The 18,101-nt window shown below is 38.9% G+C and overlaps 2 protein-coding genes and 1 long non-coding RNA gene across 4 annotated transcripts in view; 1 reads left to right on the plus strand and 2 right to left on the minus strand.

Annotated features, from left to right (window-relative positions):
* LOC125260280 (E3 ubiquitin/ISG15 ligase TRIM25-like) overlaps window positions 1-18,101 on the minus strand; it is a 673,153-nt gene that overhangs the window by 56,754 nt on the left and 598,298 nt on the right. The gene's annotated exons all lie outside the window — the stretch shown is intronic.
* LOC125260323 (immune-associated nucleotide-binding protein 1-like) lies at window positions 4,484-6,686 on the minus strand. Its single transcript, XM_048178644.1, has 3 exons — window positions 6,475-6,686; window positions 5,179-5,817; window positions 4,484-5,083 (listed from the first exon to the last, which is right to left on the minus strand). The coding sequence occupies exons 1-3, from the start codon at window positions 6,500-6,502 to the stop codon at window positions 5,007-5,009; spliced, it is 744 nt and encodes a 247-aa protein (XP_048034601.1). The 5' UTR covers window positions 6,503-6,686; the 3' UTR covers window positions 4,484-5,006.
* LOC125260358 lies at window positions 13,073-13,996 on the plus strand. The gene is made up of 3 exons (XR_007183025.1): window positions 13,073-13,188; window positions 13,263-13,368; window positions 13,484-13,996. It is a non-coding gene; the product is annotated as an uncharacterized LOC125260358 (long non-coding RNA).

Raw genomic sequence — 18,101 nt, forward strand, 5'->3', positions numbered from 1 at the left:
GGTATAATATAGGAAGGTATAGGTATAGGATTTTTTTTTTTTTTAATATTCACAAACTTGTTGACTATATCATGAATTGTATGATATATTCCGATTGTAAAATATGTGTAAGTGAATGTGTTTTGTTGTGCGATGAGTTTGCATGGCAAGAGCTACACTGTAAAAAAAAATCCCGTTGTTTCTACGGAAAAATACCGGCAGCTGTGGTTACCAGAATAATACTGTAAAAATGACATCAAACCGTAAACATACTTACGGAGTTACATGTGAATTTTACATTTTAAATATGTATATTTAACATTGGATTTCAGTACACTGTAAAAAAAAATCCCAGTAAAATTTACGGTAAAATAACGTATTTCATTAACTGATATAATGTTAATTTACCAACCTAATGAAGTACTAATATCTGTTTTGTACCTTTATAATACACTGACAGTCACCAAACACAGTGGTGATGAGAGTCACATGATGAATCAAAGTTCATCACAAGCAGCTTTTCCACAAGCTGAGAAGGACAACACTAATATATAGAAGGAGCACACAGTGTCATTCACACACACACTAAACACCATCATGGTAACATGCATGAAATTTTAAAAATGCAATAAACATTAATTTAACAACATTAGATGTAACATAAAACCCTAATCTACATAACTGATTAGAAAAAAATGAGAAAAACTAAGAAGAAACAGTTATTTCAACGAAAATATATAAAATGTGAAGTGTCACGCAGGGAATTGTGGGAATGTCAATTTACGGTTTTTCACTGTAAATTTTACAATGAATTGTTATTTTTCACTTTCAAAAACTGTGAATTTAACGGTATTTTACCGTAAAATTACATTAAATGTACCGTTAGATCTATTACAGTTATTCACCGTATATAGTATGGAAACTTTCTGTAAACCAATTAACAGTTTTTCACCGCAGCATTTTTACAGTCTTTTACTGTTAAAATCACGGTAATTTTTTACAGTGTATCGGATTTGCAAAATCTTCCCCGAAATACATAAAAGTATGTGGCCGGTGAACTGGGAGAAGAATAGAGTAAACTTTATTGTTTCATTAACAATGTGTATCTGATATGAATAAAACATTTTGTCAAATTATATAATTGAAAGGGTTATTGTTGCAGCTTCCATAGACATCAGTGTATGAAATTTGATTTTAACAAACTACAAATGTCTTTTTTTTATGCAGTAGCTTAGGCTACTTAATTCCAATGTGAATTTAAATGTCTGAAGCATAAAATAAACATGATGAGGTTTAAAACACAGAATAGTTGTGATACATGACAAGCGCATGTCTGTCTCTGGATCAGCGCTAAAGCACATTTGAATTTAGCAGTGATTTTTTTGCATTTTATTCTTTGCCATAATCCTAATTGAACACTGGGTGTATTACAGCTTCAGAATTATATTCGTATTGACTGTCAGCAGTGATAATAAGGTATAGCTAAGAGTGCTCCAGACCAACCTTACGAAAGTATGACTTACAGAAGGTATACTTAACTAAGAACGTTTCGGGAAACACGTATTAGCGTTAAGGTACAGCTTAAGGTATAATTTAAGAACGACGTAGAGTTAAGAAGGTTTCGGGAAACCCAGCACTGGGAAGGCTTTCCACAAGGTTTAGGAGGGTGATTATGCTAAAACGGGGGTCCGATGTCGCATTGGAGCCCCTGAGCATGGCGCCGCCCCTAACGCCACAGCGGCTCACTCGCGTTATACAGCCCCTTTGCACATTTAGCTCGTAAAATGCATATTTCATGGTTGTTATAATATACAATAAAGCTCGGTCTCCTTACTTAAATTTCCTAAAACAATGATATGAAGAAGGGGTGGATTAATTTTGTTTCTAAAGTGATCATTCCACACCAGATAGTTTTACAAACTTTCATCAGACAGCTGGGATTCACTGACAATCCGCTGTTATTGGTGATCGGGGCTGAACAGACTATCTCCCGCCTCGGCCTTCATCCTCCCGTCCCACCGACAACCGATTATTTAGGGGCCGGACAGAGTCTCCCGTCCTGGCCTTCATCCTCCCGTCTCACGGCGCCGACATCTGTCGACAACAGTCAGCAGTACGTGCCCACCAATGAGTGTAAGTTGCCGTGTGTGCTTATGCTATAATTAGTAGTCCACAGTAACTCTACTAAAATTTGCAACCCTCTAATGTGATTCTTTTGTTTATATGCATCAGTATGTTTGGCTCATTAGACTCAAGTCAGTTGAGGCTGCATCTTTCTCGTGAGTGGGTGTGGTTTCAGCTCTGACAGCGGACACGCCCCCAGCGTCTGAGCGCAGAGAATACTGCTCAATTTTTCGAGATTTTGATAACTTATTTCATTTACTTGCCAGTTTTTTTTTAATCATTCATATTTGGCTGGGTGGTTAATAACACATTTCTCTGCGGTGTGAGAAACTCAGAACACATACTTTAAAATGACTTTACAGGGGCTTTAAATAAAAAGTAAAAAATATTTGCCTGTAGAATAAAAACACATCTTTAGCACACAGAATAATGTTCTGTAATTAGACTATTTTGTTGTTTTGATTTTTATAAGTGCACTTTTGAATGATTATGTAATTGTGGCATCCATAATTGTAATTGCGATTAGAAATTTGATTCATTGTGCAGCCCTACACACTACTGACTTGCATTATGAGTTGCTGTGATGAACTTAATCCAAGTTGGATCAGCCTCTAACTTCAGTTTTTACATTGATTTTCGGTGTGAATTTTGAACCCAGCCCTCAGTGTGTTGATGATTTTGGTTTCCATTGACAGCTTTGTTCTTAAAAAATTACAAAATGTATATGAATAAAGATTTTCAAATTGAATATTTCATTGAGATCCAATGTGTGATTTGTGTTGTCTTGTTTTTATTGTTTTATTTTTGAGCAGTGTAGATTTTTTGAAGTAAATCTTTGTGTCTGGCATTCTTTTTAAGCTTGTTGCTGAGGTCATATTGAATATACTCACACTAAGCATTAAGCTTTTGAATCTCTACACCACATGCATGTGACAGACATATTATAAAGTCTAGCCTAGGTTCTCAGATACTGGGATTTCCTTCTCATGTCACTGAATTCTCCATTAACTACTCACCTGCACAGTTTGATTTTATATGGTATCATCGTAATCCTAGACTATCAAAACATAGGGGTAGACATCACCTTTTCTGTGTTACCATGTTCGGTTCACAAGATATGATACAAAATACATAATTTGGTTATGGCGGAAAGTAACGAGGAGTTTTTATGATGGCATCATTTCTGAAAATGTCCAGGGCCCCAAACTGTACAAGTGTACCAAACTTCATGCTTTTATGAAAAAGTGAACATTATTTTCACATGCCAAAGTACTCAGTAATATAACCACCCAGATGCTTTACAGGTGTAATAGCTTTCACGGGATCAGACTGATGAAGCCTCTGTATGACTGAACGGTCTCACCTGTTTCACTTCATCAGTTTGAATTGAGGTTTGGCACCATCTGCTGGACACTCAACAAACATCAACACTGGAAAGTAGCCTACTCTGAAATACATGTACGGACACTCTAGACCAGGGGTGTCTAAACTCGGTCCTGAAAGTTTAGCTCTAACTTGCCTCATCACACCTGACTGGAAGTTTCCAGTATGCCTAGTAGACCTTGATTCGCTGGTTCAGGAGAGTTTAACTGGGGTTGGATCTGAACTCTGCAGTATGGTGGCCCTCCAGGATCTAGACCATGCATTCACACTCTTTTACTGGAGTGAGCAAAGTAATGAAGTAAACAGATGATTTTACACTCTGTTAACATTTAAACATTTCAATTTCCACATTTAGATTAAATATGTCACTCCCCTTAATGGAGTCAAACACTGAGATTACATGAAATCATTATCCAGAAGTTACAACATTTTTATATTCATTTAAATAAACTTTTTTTTTGTGGATTTCCTGCTTTTGAACACAGTTTTAACTACACTGGGGATTTCTTGACGCATGATAATTCCACTTTAAACTGTGTTCTCAAAACTCATGTTTTCACGCGAGATTTAAAAACATCAACTGAGAGTGCAGATCTGATGTCAGGTGGAAGGGTATTCAAGAGTCTTGGGCCGGCAACTGAAAATTATCCGAAGATTACTTCAGATTCAGCGCTCGGTTAGAGTTTCATGACTGAACTTTATATTTCAATGATGCACACTTGATTTCGTCTAAGCAGATGGCTTAGCAACATAATGACAGACACTGAAGGAATCACTCGGTGATTGTCCGACGAGTAGCTGAACGACTACACAGTACTGTACAAACTCTGTTACACACACACACACACACACACACACACACACACACACACACACAGGTGTGCTGCTGATGTACACAGACAGACAGAAGCCTAAAGATAACCCATTTCATGGTCTTTCCAATATTATGAAAAATACCTTTGTATTTGAAGGATATATTTTGAAGGAAATGGTGAGATATATTTTATTTTTTTAAATGTTTTGCCAGTGATTGTCAGACAATTATTTACAATGCAAAAATAAGGCCTATGTGTTCCTATTAAAACATATAAACACCCTAAAAAATATGTTTACATTATAGGCAAAATTGCATAAATTTGATTTGTTTAAAACAATTAAAAATACTATTTGTCCAGTGGAAAAGAATGAGAAATCTTCTCTGAAAACTTTCTCTGAACAGTACAAGTTTGGTTTATTTTTTTCTAAAACAAGACAAGGAGAGTGAATGATTTCAATATAATGTGATGGCGCAAATGACAATTATAGTCATATTTTCCTTATCTTGCACCATTAAACATGGTGTCATGTGGATGGGAATATGCATGGAAAGATATGCAGATGAGGTAATGCATAGGAAAACTAGGCATTGTAAGCTCCACATATGGTGATTTCTGGGAGGAGATTCATGTACGCTTTATAAAGGGAATTTCATGGAGGTTCTGGAGTTTCGCACTTTTAAGATGAAATCTATATGGAAAGTTTTATACATGAGACCCCTGATCTTTCCTCTCAGAGGAACCTGATGAATCTGGATCTTCTGCTGGAGACTCTCCTGAAACTACAACAGAAACATCAAATCACTAATAAAACAGGCTCTGCGGACATATGTTTGTATTATTAATTTACTACAAAAACAACAACTGAACAGCCTACAATTGACAATATTGACTTTGCTGTTGCTCCTCTTCATTCGTTCCATGATAAATTTCCCTCCATTCTCCATCATCACTCCTTCAATCTTCTGCAGTAGTCCTTGTATCTGACCATCTGATTTACTCTTGATATTGAAACAGTAAAATCTTCCTCCACATTCAGTCAACAGTCGCTGGAGATCAGCTCGATCTTTCTGTTTTAGATGTTCATCAGTGGTCTGTTCCAGATCCTCCAGCTCATCTCCATGTGTGAACAGAATCATGATGTACTTCTGAACTTCAGGACCAAATAAACACTTCATGAAATCCAGGATCTCTTCCTCATTTCCCACAGGTTCCTCTAGAGGAACGGTGAGCAGAACTGAACTGAGACCTGCTGAACATCCAGAGACCAGCTGCTCTTTCATCATCTCCAGCTTCTCTTTATTCAGATCTGGATCCAGTAGATCTGGAGAAATAATCACATGCACCTGCTTCTCTCCGATCTGTGTTTCACCCTCACACACTTCAGACTTGTGCTCTTTAAATCTCATTTCTCCAAGTATAGTATTTCCAGATGAGCTTTTCCCAGAACCATTTCTGCCCATCAGAAGAATCCGGATCACTGGATCATCTGGACTGGAGCAGCTCGCTGACATCTCTGAAATAAAAACAGGGAATAAGACATTCAAGTTAAACTGTCGTTCTTCTCATTGGAGGTCAAGAGTACGTTTCATGTTTTACACACACAAATATATAATACTGTTTAGTCTTAAAGCAGGAGCATATGAACTTTTTTCCACTGAAATTAACACTGTAATCCTTCAAAAGAAATCTATATGAAGTTACTTTGTGTCTTTATTGAAAGAAATCTGTGTTTGTAGGTTGTTTGACAGTCTAATTTGAGACCATCAGTGTAGTAAAATATGTCTGATAATACTGCTTGAAATGAGCTGTGACTGATCCTTTCACATGTTAGTCAAACAGCTTTCCTGTCATGGCTGATACAGAAACCTTGGAGGGAACATGGTGATGGGAAAATGAGATTGAAGAATAATTATATTTCAAGGCTTCTCCCAAGATACACTGTGTTTATTAATCTTTGTTGATGTTAGTTAAAAATAGTTCATTGTTCATTGTTCATGTTCATGTTAGTTCAGTGCATTAATGTTAACAAATACACAATTTAATAATGTATTAATAAATGCTGAAATGAACATTAAGATTAATAATAACTGTAGAAGCACAGTTCATGTTAATGTATTTAACTAATGTTAACTAATGAACCTTATTGTAAAGTGATACCAGATATTCTTACCTGTAGGTGATGAAGGTCTCTCTGCCATCTTTAGTGAATGTGACTCAAAATCCAGATTACAAGTTCAGTATAAACAGATACAGTAGAAAAAACACAATACACTAAAGAACATTAATAAATTAAACTATTTATATGCGACGTGTCGAGGCTTTGTCAGGAAAACCCCCGATCTGCTGAGATAGTTACTTTCACTTTTGGTTCCCTTGTGAAAATATTCACTGCTGTTGTTAGAGGAGGTTTCTGATTCACCCACAACAATGACCAAACTCACATTACCTCACATCAAACACAGGAGCTGTTGATTCCTGATCAAACCTCATTTACACACTGAAACGCAGTCAGAAGCAGAGAAATATTAGTACAGTCATAAGAGAATATGCTTAATAAACTTTATTCAATCTGTTAATAATAATCTCCCACTGTTGATGTACAGATTTATTTTATGGTCAAAAAATACAATTAAAGTAACACTTTACAATAAGGTTCATTTGTCAACATTAGTTAAAGGTCCCGTTTTTCGTGGTTTTTTGAAGCTTTGATTGTGTTTATAGCGTGCAATATAACGTGTTCATGTTTCGCGTGTAAAAAAACACAGTATTTTTCACATAATTTACTTATCTGTATACCGCTGTTTCCACTGTCATAAAAACGGGCTGATGACTTCCTTGTTCTATGAAGTCCCTCCTTCAGAAATACGTAACGAGTTCTGATTGTGCCAGCGGTTCCTGTGTTGTGATTCGACAGCAGTTTAGCGCATCTTGCCCGGAAAGGTCACGCCTCTTACCATAACGTGGAGATGCACGCGCTCAGTGTTATTGTAAACATGTCTTTAATTTGACCCTATCAATCTGAGCCGGAATCAGACCCGGTGATTGGACTGCGGGATGAAAATAACAGCGTTTCGACGACATGGCGACAAACACACTCTACAAACGCAACTCTTGTGTATTCCTGTGGGCGGAGGTTAGTCAAAAAACTGTTTTAGTGACGTCATTAAAGAAGGAAGTAGAGAGATGTAGTCCAAACTGGCCGTTCGATGTAGGCGACTTCTGTTAAATAAAATATTTCGCTTGGCATTGAACTTTGAGCTTTAAAATTTTACAGATTTTATTTATATTCTAACAACAACATTACACACTAACTAAAGTTTGAAACATGGGATCACGAAGAACGGGACCTTTAATGTATTAACTCGAACTAACCATGATCAATACTTTTGTTACTTAACATTACTGCTGTTCATTGTTTGTGTTTGCTCACAGTGCATTAACTAATGTTAACAAATACAACTCTTGATTTATTAGTAAATGTTGAAATTAACAGGAACAAAGATTAACTAGAAGATAAAGTTCATAAACAAACTTTGATGTTGGCTTGGCACAAGCCTCGATGGGCAGCCTGAGGAAAAAGAGTACATGAAAAACGTACATGTCTGTTCGGCCACAAAGAAATACATAAAGAAAGAAGGAATTTCTTGTATTTACGCTGTAACAAACAATTGTTGTGATGATTGATGGATCTTTCGATTCTTCTATCTCTTTAAGAGGCGCTCAAATCATGGCCGCTTTAAGAGTCACGGCCGCTTTAACTTTGCGTTCACACCGCCGCCGGCGAGAGCGTCAACATTCACCTTTGCTGCCCAGCCAACAACGCTGTACTGTGCGTTCAAACACAGTATGGGTCAAAGTAAATAACAAGTTGACGGTAAAAATAACGGTAAGAGTCACGGCCGATTTAATAAGAGTTGTGGGCTCTTTTTCAATTCAATTCAAATTTATTTGTATAGCGCTTTTCACGATACATATCATTTCAAAGCAGCTTTACAGAAAATGGATGTCAACATTACAATTTAAAGAATGTAGTTAGCAAATGATATACTTTAGGTAATTAATTACAATCACTGTTAGCAGTTTAACTGAAGGTAGAAGCAAAGAGCTCCTGGAAAATGAATTACATTAACAATAAATTAGGATATAGAGATTGTGCAATGTGAATGTTGATCCAGATGATTGCGTCTTCTGAAGTCCTCGCAGGAGCTGGCGCCGTCTCTTCACAGGTGATGGTCATCTGAGGTCTTCTTAAGAGGCTGGATCCAAACTGAAGCTGAAGTCCTCTCTAGTCACCTCAGGGCGGGTGTCCCGAGGCAAAACAGAAAAGCAAAAGGAGAATAATTAGAGTAGCTGCTGTTCATAACTTTAAGCAAAGATAGTCATGTGCAGTTGATCTGGTATGAGATGCATTATGTGAATGCTTGGCTAAAGAGATGTTTCTTTAATCTATTTTTATCTGGGTGAGCGAGTCTGAGCTCCTAACATTATCAGGAAGGCTATTCCAGAGTTTAGGAGCCAAATGTGAAAACGCTCTCCCTCCTTTAGTGGACTTAGCTATCCTAGGTACAACCAGAAGTCCAGAGTTTTGTGACCTTAGAGAGCGTGAAGGATTGTAGGGCGATAGAAGATCGGTTAAATACACAGGAGCTAAACCATTTAGAGCCTTATAGGTCATTAGCAATACTTTATAATCGATACGGAACTTAATAGGTAACCAGTGTAGAGATGATAAGATTGGTGTTATATGATCATATTTTCTTGACCTGGTAAGAACTCTAGCAGCTGCATTTTGTACTAATTGTAGCTTATTTATTGAGGAAGCAGGACAACCATCTAATAATGCATTACAGTAATCTAGTCGAGACGTCATGAAAGCATGAACTAACTTTTCTGCATCAGAAATAGATAACATATTCCGAATCTTTAAGAGTCACGGCCGCTTAAAGAGGGGTGGTTTGCGAGCTCTGAATGTGTAACATCATATCAGGTGATCAAATAACCTGTTCAATAAACTGTGGAAATCAGAGAGGGGGTTTTAACATCAAGTGACATGGCATCTGACGCAATGGCTCATCCGGTGGCACTTCTGGTCTTCATTGGCATGGGTCACTTAAAAGGTGTGAATCGTGGCATGTGTCAGTGGCATGAAATTTCGCGGCATTCACACTGAAAACCAATGCTGCCACTCAGTCTTTGTGCCACTCAGTGGTTGTGACCGCAGTCATAACGGTCAATGGTGTAACGTCTGTATAGATCAGTTTAGCCAACCAACTTTAGAATTTTTAGAATGCCTTTAGCCTCCTGAACTGTGCATGTAAATCACGAATCGGCTCCGGCAAGTCTCGGACCAAATGGATCCATCGGCATCTTTGTGGCCCATCTGAAGCTAAACCGAAAACCCCAGTCTCCGGCTCTGGGGACTCCAAAAGAATCACTTCATGTGGGTTACTTCATGTGGCCGCATTCCAGACATCGCCAAACCCCAATACACACACACACACACACACACACACACACACACACACACACACACACACAAACATGCATAGAGTTTGTATGTACATTTATCCTCAAAATATGACTGTGCCAAAGTGTACCCATCGTTGTATTTCAAGTTGCATGTATGTATCCCCAGTGTATATGCTTAGCTCTGACTATAGTTGTGCGAATTGTACCCCAAACCTTTATATGCGAGTGTAAGACTGTGTCTATGTCTTTATGTCTGCTGCACCCTGGTATGTTTGGTCTTAAATGAATTCTGACAGGATTCTTTAATGAACTATGAATGTTCTGTTACGATACCATGCATTAGTCTGTTTCTAAGGTCTCTTTGAGTAAAAGTTACCAATTATGAAACCATCATAAATTATGCAAATTGAGCCGCAAGACAAGACAAAAAGAACTTTTCCCTCCTCAAAATCCGCGCTGGACATTGGCTGTTTCACCCATGGAGGCGTGTTGGCTTGTTTTTCCTTAAAAGACAAGCTCAAGCATGTTCCCTTTGTCTCTCGATTGTCTCACAATTGTCCCTCAACATCTCACGCACATCACGGCGACCATGCTTCCATCACAAGCTCCTCTTCTTCGGGACGGCCATCTCCGGGGAAATAAACTTCCAGGTCCTCAGTTCAAATCCTCCCGAGGAAACGGAAGAATCCAACGAACTGCAGCCGCACTGAATCTTCACCTGTATCTTTTTGAAACTCACCACGCAAACTCATGCAAGTACCGCTTCTCTCTATCTTAGATGCGATAAGTCATACAACCTAACAAAGTGATACTGATTCTTTGCTGGCTCTCAAGGATTGTCTGTAAGTCTGCTACTTGTCTTCTCTCTTAACCCTGTCTTTACTTTTGGTAAATTTACCAAAATACTTTTGGTATATGTATATCCTCTGTGTATATTTAGATGTATAACCTCTGTATTAGTAGTTTCATATGTTAAATACAAACCCGATTCCAAAAAAGTTGGGACACTGTACAAATTGTGAATAAAAAAGGAATTAAATAATTTACAAATCTCATGAACTTATATTTTATTCACAATAGAATATAGATAACATATCAAACGTTGAAAGTGAGACATTTTGAAATGTCATGCCAAATATTGGCTCATTTTGGATTGACATTGGGACAGGTAGCAATAAGACGCCGAAAAAATTTAAATGTACATATAAGGAACAGCTGGAGGACCAATTGGCAACTTATTAGGTCAATTGGCAACATGATTGGGTATAAAAAGAGCCTCTCAGAGTGGCAGTGTCTCTCAGAAGTCAAGATGGGCAGAGGATCACCAATTCCCCCAATGCTGCGGCCAAAAATAGTGGAGCAATATCAGAAAGGAGTTTCTCAGAGAAAAATTGCAAAGAGTTTGAAGTTTTGAAGTTTTGAAGTATGTGTGAAATCTACAGTGCATAATATCATCCAAAGATTCAGAGAATCAGGAACAATCTCTGTGCGTAAGGGTCAAGGTCGGAAAACCATACTGGATGCCCGTGATCTTCGGGCCCTTAGATGGCACTGCATCACATACAGGAATGCTACTGTAATGGAAATCACAACATGGGCTCAGGATTACTTCCAGAAAACATTGTCGGTGAACACAATCCACCGTGCCTTTCGCCGTTGCCGGCTAAAACTCTATAGGTCAAAAAAGAAGCCATATCTAAACATGATCCAGAAGCGCAGGCGTTTTCTCTGGGCCAAGGCTCATTTAAAATGGACTGTGGCAAAGTGGAAAACTGTTCTGTGGTCAGACGAATCAAAATTTGAAGTTCTTTTTGGAAAACTGGGACGCCATGTCATCCGGACTAAAGAGGACAAGGACAACCCAAGTTGTTATCAGCGCTCACCTGGGAGACGGCACTGAACCTGGCAGGTGAAGGCAGAGAAAGGGCGGCGCCCGTCTCTAACCCCTCTGTCAGATCCATTTGTGAACCCCACGAAAGGAGCCTCCGGCCTGCCTCAGCAGAAGCGGGACCCGATCCGTGGGGAACACTGGAGCACAGTGTCCTGAGAGCGAGTTTTTACAGTGCACACAGACGGCTCCCTCGAGAGCTGCCTGGGCATACTCACTCCACTTCACTGCCGTTTCTCGCCATAATACGTGTCTTTTTATATATAAATATATGGATTGGTGTGAGATACTCTTGTCCTCAGACAAAGAGATCGTGATTATTTATATGTGATAAGACAAACAACACCAAATAAGACACACAAGATACAGAGAGCGCTTGCTGAAGACAACAGAAGCTAGCGTTCTTTGTTCTGGGTATGCTTTATAGTTTCCTGGTCCGTGACGTCACCCGCCTCTGACGTCACGTTTCCTCATTGGTTGGATACAGAGGTGCTTCACGAACACAAAATGCAGAGGGTTCCCATCACGTCATTCGACGTAGCGTCGATAGTTCCCACGAAAGGGAACATTTGGCGCATCATAAAGAGGAAGATGTGACAAAGAAGACCTAAGACAGTTGAGCAACTAGAAGCCTGTATTAGACAAGAATGGGACAACATTCCTATTCCTAAACTTGAGCAACTTGTCTCCTCAGTCCCCAGACGTTTGCAGACTGTTATAAAAAGAAGAGGGGATGCCACACAGTGGTAAACATGGCCTTGTCCCAACTTTTTTGAGATGTGTTGATGCCATAAAATTTAAAATCAACTTATTTTTCTCTTAAAATTATACATTTTCTCAGTTTAAACATTTGATATGTCATCTATGTTGTATTCTGAATAAAATATTGAAATTTGAAACTTCCACATCATTGCATTCTGTTTTTATTCACAATTTGCACAGTGTCCCAACTTTTTTGGAATCAGGTTTGTACATTATATTTATGCTTGATTGTTCTGCTGCTCATTCGGAAACCAAGTCACTTATATGTTTTTGATTCTGCAACACTGCTTTTACGCTTTAATGCTATAATAGTGTGATAGAATTAACGTGAGTCGTCCTGTTGGATTGGGTTGGTTATGCTCATTGATTGTCCTATCACTGTGCAGTGGACAGGTATAAATTTGGCCGTCAGGTGGTATGGCGTCACGAGTCACGCCCCTTTGCTCTGCGTCATTTCTGATCGCCGGTCAGGTATGTTTGGTGATGTTGGCTAACTGTTAGTAGTGCGCTGTTTCATATTAGTATTATCTTTGTTTAGAGCTGTAGCTTGGGATAAACCTTGCGGCTGGTGCTTGGTTGACGTGGTTTCTTTTTGCAGGTAAGTGAAACCGCTGTATACATTTGTTTAGTGCAAGATAACGTTTGTAAGGGCTGCGTCTATTTGTTTGTAGTTTCAATACACGCGGTTTCCTGACGCTACAGACTTGTTGTCTCCCGTTGTGTGCTGTATTACCATTGACGTGAGCTCACGGACGCACGCATACGGTATGTGGTTTTAAAGTTTGTTAGTATTTATTCATAAAAGAGTGTGTTTTATGTTATTGTTAATTGTATTATAGATTGCGTTGCTGCGTATCAGCGGTTCCTTGTTCTCCCCTGTGCACGTATTTTACGCGGATTGATAGAACGAGCCTGCAGCTTTCTGGTTCACCGGTGCACTTAATGGTAACGTGTGCTAGACATTTGATTCAACCGATTTACAGTGGTATGTGTTGGAAGTGATAATAAGCTGGCACTTGGGTTGGGCTGTCTGATCTGTCTTTATATTTTAAATTCACAGGTAGACTCGCGCCTATGGGCCATTAAATCTCGTGCTGTCGGGGCTTCGTGGGAATAATCATCCAGGGGCGCTGTTGCTTTGCCTGTTATTTCGTACATTTGTGGTGTTTTTCTTTGGTTTTGTTGTTTTTCCTTTGTTGTTGTATGTTTGGTTGTAAAATGTTTATTCTTATTTCTTTTGTTTAATGTTCTTGGTTAATTTATTTTGTTGGTACAACCTTCTTATAATTCTTTATTGTATATTGAGTTTATTTTGTGTATAAAAGAGGGATTTAATATCCTTCTCCTTTCTTTTTGTTTGTTTCATTATATTGTGATTTTGTATTTATGGGTGAAAGGCATGATTAAGGGTTAAAAGTGCCTTCACATCCCTTGCATTGACGTGCTTGATGCAATGTGTTTGTGAATTTACCAGTGATTTTGTTGTGACTATCCTCAAGTGTAACACACCATCTCTTTGTTACAGGAGCTGAGTGCTGAAGGTGGGTGGATTTTGGTGGTGGTGTTGCTTCACAAGTGCTGAGTGAGGGAGTGAGTGAGTGAGTGAGTGAGTGAGTGAGTGAGTGAGAGAGAGAGTGAGTGAGAGTTTCTCCTGAAAGAGTCCCCAACTCAACATCAGAAGAGAGTCAGCACACAACCTCAGAGCTCCTTCACTCCTGCAACTCGTCAGTCTCCTCAAGCCCCTCAGAGCCTCAAGAGGAAAGAGAACGGCAACACCACACAGAGTCACCCACCACGAACAACAACAACATCACCCATGAGCACCAGCAGAGAACAGAAGAGTAAAGACAACATCGTCATCCTCTGTGACTCCAACGGCCACCATCTTGACCCCAGACGACTGTTTCCGGGGAGATCTGTGAAAAAGTTCTGGTGTCCCACCTCACACTCTGCTTTAAGACTGCTGCAAGAGGGTGTTCTGGGTGTACCGTCACACATCATTCTTCACACCGGAACAAACGACCTCAGTGCTAGAAGGGTGGACGTCACTAAAGCCCTGTCCAACGTGGTGAAAACAGCCAGCAGGATCTACCCCAGAGCCAAGGTCATCATCTCAACCCTTCTACCTCGCAGAGACGTGCCACACAGGATCATCAGCACAATCAATGCGGAGATAGCTAGAGTCTGCGCTCCAATGCCGAATGTCCACATAGCCGACCATCAGCGCATCACCCACAAGCATCTGTACGACCACATCCACATCCATCAAGAGGGCATGAGACTGTTTGCAAAAACCATCAAGGAGTCAGCCCTGAAAAGCCCCCAGAAAACACATCCTGACCGCGAAGAGAGGGTCAGTCAGACAGACAGCTACGCCGCTGTAGTGGCCGGACGAGGTAGAACAGACACCAGTGACCTGGTCCAGATAAAACACATGCTAAAAATGATATGTGACAACCTGTTAGCTTAAGGAATCACAGTATGTCTGTAGTCAAGTATGATCATTATTTCTTAATGATTTCATTATTTCTTTTTTATTAGTTTATTTTTAAATGTAACATTTGTAAAATTAATTCACTCACTATATTTCTATATACCTTTTATATTACTTTTTTAATTGATTAATCTATATTTTAAAACATGATTTGGTCATAAATTCATACATTGTTCCGGTAAATACAATATTTTTCAATGTCATCGTTTAAAATAACATGTTATAATATTCAAGGGATGTTCTCTTCAGCTTTTGGAGAGAAAATGACTAACCCTGATTTTGTCAATACTGTATATAGTTCAGATATAATTATTTTACTTGAGACATGGAGTCGTTTAGACTCCAAAACCCGCACTCCTTTAAACTACAGAGAGCTACGAATACCCTCAATCAAAAAGCCTAATGTTAAAAATGGAAGAGATTCAGGAGGAATCATAGTTTGGTTCAAAGACCATCTGTGGCATAATATTCAACCTGTGAAAAAAGGGAAAACACATATTTGGATAAAACTTAAAAAAGAGCTTTTGTGTTTAGACTGTGTGCCACATATATCCCCCCATATGAGTCACCTTATTATAATGATGACATCTTCTCAACCCTACAGTCAGAGATCATTTACTTTCAGTCTCTAGGATCAGTTCTGTTAATGGGGGATCTGAATGCTAGAACGGGGAAGGAAGTGGACTACATCAGCTCTGATGGAGACAAATATATAAACGGTCCACTTAATCATCAACAAAAACGATATACTAAAACACGTCAGAATTATGACAACACAATAAACAGACATGGAAAACAAGTCCTGCAACTCTGCAAAAGCCTGGGTCTTTATATAGTTAACGGCAGAACAAAGGGTGATTCTCTGTGTCGAATTACCTACTGCTCACATTTAGGCAGCAGCACGGTAGATTACGCCATCACAGATATAGACCAAAATAAAATCAATTATTTCACAGTGATGCCACAGCTACCGTTATCAGACCACAGTCGCACGGTCCTCAGTCTGAACAGGTCAGTGAATCTTCTGCCATCTTCAGATCAGAAGGTTAAACTGTATCCACTCCCCCCAAATTTATATGGAGTAAAGACAGTCCTGCCCAGTATGAAGCTGCGCTCCAAAGCACTAATGTTCAGAATATGATAGACTCATTTCTATTGACTTCTTTTAGTGAAGAGAAGACGACAACCAATTTAGCAACTGAACAGTTAACAAAAATCTTCTCTACAGTGGCCAAAAAAGCCCTGAGAAAAAGAAAGAATTATAGAAGCAAAAAAGAAATGGCTAATGCTGGTTGGTTTGATAAAGAATGCCAAAAAGTAAGAAAAGAATTACGTTCATTATCAAACAAAAAACACAGAGACCCAGCAAACCAACAAATACGAGCCACATATCAAGAAACCCTTAAAATGTACAAGTCATTATTAATACAGAAAAAAGCTGATCACACGAAAAATAAAACTAAACAAGATTGAGGAGGCAGTAGATCAAAATTGTTTTTGGGAATTATGGAACAATTTAGACAAATCCAAAAAAGCCAAACACCTTCCCATCTATGACCCTAAAATCTGGACCGAACATTTTGGAAATCTTTATTCACCAAACCAACCAACCCTTAGCCAAAAACATCTGACCTCCCAACTACATAACCTGGAACGCACTATAAAAGACCAGCTAAATAATTTAGACCAGCCATAGCATTAAATGAACTGAGAGACAAGATGAAATCCCTAAAAAACAAAAAATCCTGTGGCGTGGATGGAATATCTAATGAGATGCTGAAACACAGCAGCCCCAAACTGAAAGATGCCATTCTAAAATTGTTCAACCTGTTATTAAAATCAGGAAAATTTCCTGAAATATGGAAAGAAAATTTGATAACTCCAATTTTTAAACAAGGTGAGAAGTACGACCCAAATAATTACAGAGGCATCACAGTGAGCAGTAACCTCGGAAAACTATTCTGTTCCATTATTAATGACAGATTAGTTCAGTTCATTCAAGAACACAAAATTTTAAAGAATTGTCAAATTGGATTTATGCCCAATCAGAGAACATCAAATCACATTTACACACTTCACACACTAATTCAAAAATATGTTCATCAAAAAAAACAAGGAAAAATATTCGGCTGCTTCATTGATTTAAAAAAAGCCTTTGATTCTGTATGGCATGATGGGCTTTTTCTAAAACTTATCCAAAGTGGAATAGGAGGAAGGACATATGATATCATAAAGGACATTTACAATGGGAACAAATGCTGTGTCAAGATCAATGACAAACAAACTGATTATTTCAGTCAAAATAAAGGGGTCCGTCAAGGCTGCAGCCTCAGCCCGACTCTCTTTAATATATATATCAATGAGTTGGCATCAGCACTTGAGAAGTCCTCCTGTCCTGGTCTGACCCTCGAGGGCAGAGAAATCAAATGCCTCCTGTACGCCGACGACCTTCTGCTGCTGTCACCTCATGAAGAGGGACTGCATGAAAGCCTCTCAATTCTAGAGAAGTACAGTAGCGACTGGGCCTTACCAATTAACATGGACAAATCCAAAATCATGATCTTCCAAAAAAAAACCTTGCCTTACTGACAAAAAATATAATTTTACAATCGGGGGAACACTTCTCAATCATGTCACATATTATAATTACTTGGGTCTCACAATCTCAGCTTCTGGACAATTTGAAATGGCAATGAAAGATCTGACCGATAAGGCACGCAGGGCTTATTACAATATAAGAAAATCATTGTTCAAATTCAATCCACCCATAAAACTGTGGATGAAAATTTTTGATGCCATCATCAAGCCCATTCTTTTGTACGGCTCTGAAATCTGGGGCCCCAAATTTAAATTAAACTATGAAGCGTGGGACAAAAATCCTATTGAAATTTTCCACCTCGAATTCTGCAAAAATATCCTGGGTCTCCACAGAAATGCCCCTAGTCTGGGTTGCAGGGCAGAACTGGGCAGATTCCCTCTCTTATCTGAAATTCAGAAGAGAGCAGCGAAGTTCTGGTTTCATCTGTCAGACTCACAGGCAGATGCCTACCATCACTGTGCTCTTTCATACAGGGCAGGACACCCAGAGAATGACCCCTTGCACTATTTAGTAGAAACACACCAACTAAATTCAAAAATTCAATTCAAACTCTCAAAAATTAAAGAAATAGGTCAAAGAACCCAG

The sequence above is a fragment of the Megalobrama amblycephala genome, linkage group LG24 (assembly GCF_018812025.1).
Source record: "Megalobrama amblycephala isolate DHTTF-2021 linkage group LG24, ASM1881202v1, whole genome shotgun sequence".
Classification (NCBI taxonomy): Eukaryota; Metazoa; Chordata; class Actinopteri; order Cypriniformes; family Xenocyprididae; genus Megalobrama; species Megalobrama amblycephala.

Excerpts from the sequence above, each read along its gene's own strand:
- LOC125260323 (XM_048178644.1), bottom strand. The coding sequence starts at position 6,502 with ATGGCAGAGAGACCTTCATCACCTACAG. Across the intron at positions 5,818-6,474 it reads GAGACCTTCATCACCTACAG|AGATGTCAGCGAGCTGCTCC; the intron begins GTAAGAATATCT and ends TTTTTATTTCAG. Across the intron at positions 5,084-5,178 it reads CAAAGTCAATATTGTCAATT|TTTCAGGAGAGTCTCCAGCA; the intron begins GTAGGCTGTTCA and ends TTTCTGTTGTAG.